The sequence below is a fragment of the Meleagris gallopavo genome, chromosome 8, assembly GCF_000146605.3.
Source record: "Meleagris gallopavo isolate NT-WF06-2002-E0010 breed Aviagen turkey brand Nicholas breeding stock chromosome 8, Turkey_5.1, whole genome shotgun sequence".
NCBI lineage: Eukaryota > Metazoa > Chordata > Aves > Galliformes > Phasianidae > Meleagris > Meleagris gallopavo.
In genome coordinates, this window is record NC_015018.2 from 17,915,962 (window position 1) to 17,918,307 (window position 2,346).

Below are 2,346 nucleotides of genomic sequence, written 5' to 3' on the forward strand. Positions count from 1 at the left end.
TGCCCAGGGAGGTTGTGGAGTCTCCTTCTCTGGAGATATTCAAGTCTCGCCTGGACGCCTACCTGTGCGACCTGGTGTAGGGAACCTGCTTTGGCAGGGGGGTTGGTCTCAATGATCTCTAGAGGTCCCTTCCAACCCCTACAATTCTGTGATTCTGTGATTCTAGTCAACCCAGTAGAACCATTTCTATAGATGGAGAAATTGGGAACATTAGGTCTATTCTGCTATGCTTTTTCACACTTGCTACAAAGTCATGGCCTTTGTTTTTAAATCCTTAAAGAACTTGACAGCCCGTAGTGGGCTCTTCACAGCGCTGATGTTAGCTCTGCACTGCTTCAACCTGCAAATGGTTTACCTTTCTAGGAGATCGCCTTAGAAATATTCTTCAAGAATGGTTACTCCAGATTTCTTGTCTTCCATGACTGTGACCGGAAAAAGATATTTAAGAGGTAATAACTTCATAATACCATGTGAATGTGTTTATCTTGGCTTTAAATTTGTCTTTGTGCTCTCTCTTTCTTTGATTACAACTTTTTGGTCTTTAATGACTTACACATAAACAAAGCTATGAAACTTTTCATTTGCTGACACATGAGTTCTTTGGAACATTATATAGTCATTGATTTATCAAGGGAGATAATGCACCTTCTAGCACCTGATGGCGTGTTTTTATATATCCTTGCATCCCAGAGAAATGCAATTGTAGCTGTGCTGCTTCCTTTCCCATAGATCCTTCTGCTCCTGAAATCTCTGAGCGCTCTAATGGAGCATTCCTTAAAAAGCCAATGTGAATTTATCCACTTTTCCTTTCTAAACTGGATGCATAGTGTGACTTCTTAAAATTACCAGATTCTGCCCCAGAGATGGTTGCTGTTAGTCCTTATCTTAGCTGTTTCTTAGCTCTGAAATACATGTGCTGGAGTCATATTGCTGAGGCAGTTCATGACAGTGCATTAGTCTTCAACTGCCTGTCTTGCCATTCAGCTGCAGCTTACCAAACCTATGGGTTTAATGTCTGACATTAAAACAAACAAAAAAAACCCCACCAAAACAAACAAAAAACCCAAAACCTACTGAAGGTAAAGAAGGGGGAGGCTGATATGTGAATTGGTGTACCTTTCTGCCACTTTTGCCAGCAGGCTGGTAAATGTCAGAGAGGATTCTTTTCCTCTAATTAGTTCTGTCGTAAGCCACCTGATCATAAGTCATTACTGATCAATTTAAAGCCCTATTTAGGAAAGCAACTGTTTTTATCCAGCCCACAAACACTTCCTTAACATTAAATGTATGTTTTTGCTGTGTTGTCTTGCAACTTTATTCTGAGTTGGTGAAAGGCTGGGACGTTCCCTTGCTATAGGCAGGGACACCTCTAAGCTGGTTTAGTGGGAGATGTTCCTGGCTATAGCGGGGGGTTGGAACAAAATGATCAACCTTCCAACCCAAACCATTCTATTATTCTGTGATCCTTCATAAGAAAAGTTGCAGTTAAGGTATGACGTTATTTAATGATTATATACAGATATGAAATGATACACATACATCCTCTGTACAAATAACTGCTTAAAAGATTGTTGTTTTTTTTTTTCTGTAGATTTTGCTTTTTCCTAACCTGCTTTGAAGTCAAAGGGGGTAACAGAAGAGTCCCTGAATATAAGGTAAAAACAGGGGGAACATTGGATAACAGTAGAAAATAAGAGCAAATACGTGATTAAGTTGTACCTTAAAAACAAACAAACAAAAAAATGGAAATTGGAAACTTAGCTGTTTGTGTTCTCTATTTTAAAGATTCAGTTGTGTCTCCAGAACTTTAAGGTGTTCTAGTGTATAGCATCCATGATTTGAAGGCATGAGGAACACGTTAAGTAGCTGACAGTGCTTAGTTGATTAATAATTATTACCTCCTTAATATGACTTTATTGGTAAACTCTACACAGATGGTTAGTGTGGGATAGAGACAGTCAGTGAGGTGAGGCTACAGAGCTAATCCATAATGTTTTTACATAATGGGCTGTTTACTGCATGTTCAGAGTAGACAATGACAGATGTGTCCGTGGACGTTTTGGCATACTACAGTAACAGCGCACTGGAGATTCCAATTTGTTGTTCATCAGATTTACCGCTGCAGGAAAAGAAAGCTTTCCCTTCTAGTGTCAGTTGAATGAAACCATGTTCAGTGCAGATACTGAGTTACTTGTACAGCTGCAGCTCTTTTCAAATTGGGTGTGTGAGGAATACACCCCTAAGGGCCTGACTGGTGTACTTTGGAATGATGACTTAGAGGCAGAATATTGTTGAGAGCTGTGGAGTTATAGTATCTTGTTTGTATGACCTGTGCTTCTTTTTTTT

At 39.6% G+C, this 2,346-nt stretch overlaps 1 protein-coding gene across 1 annotated transcript in view; it reads left to right on the plus strand.

The window, feature by feature from the left end:
- The window catches only part of WDFY4 (WDFY family member 4), a 125,887-nt gene that overhangs the window by 85,163 nt on the left and 38,378 nt on the right, over positions 1–2,346 (plus strand). Inside the window, 3 exon segments of the mRNA XM_031554435.1 lie at positions 364–449; positions 1,592–1,607; positions 1,609–1,655. Coding sequence (XP_031410295.1) covers positions 364–449; positions 1,592–1,607; positions 1,609–1,655 — 149 coding nt within the window.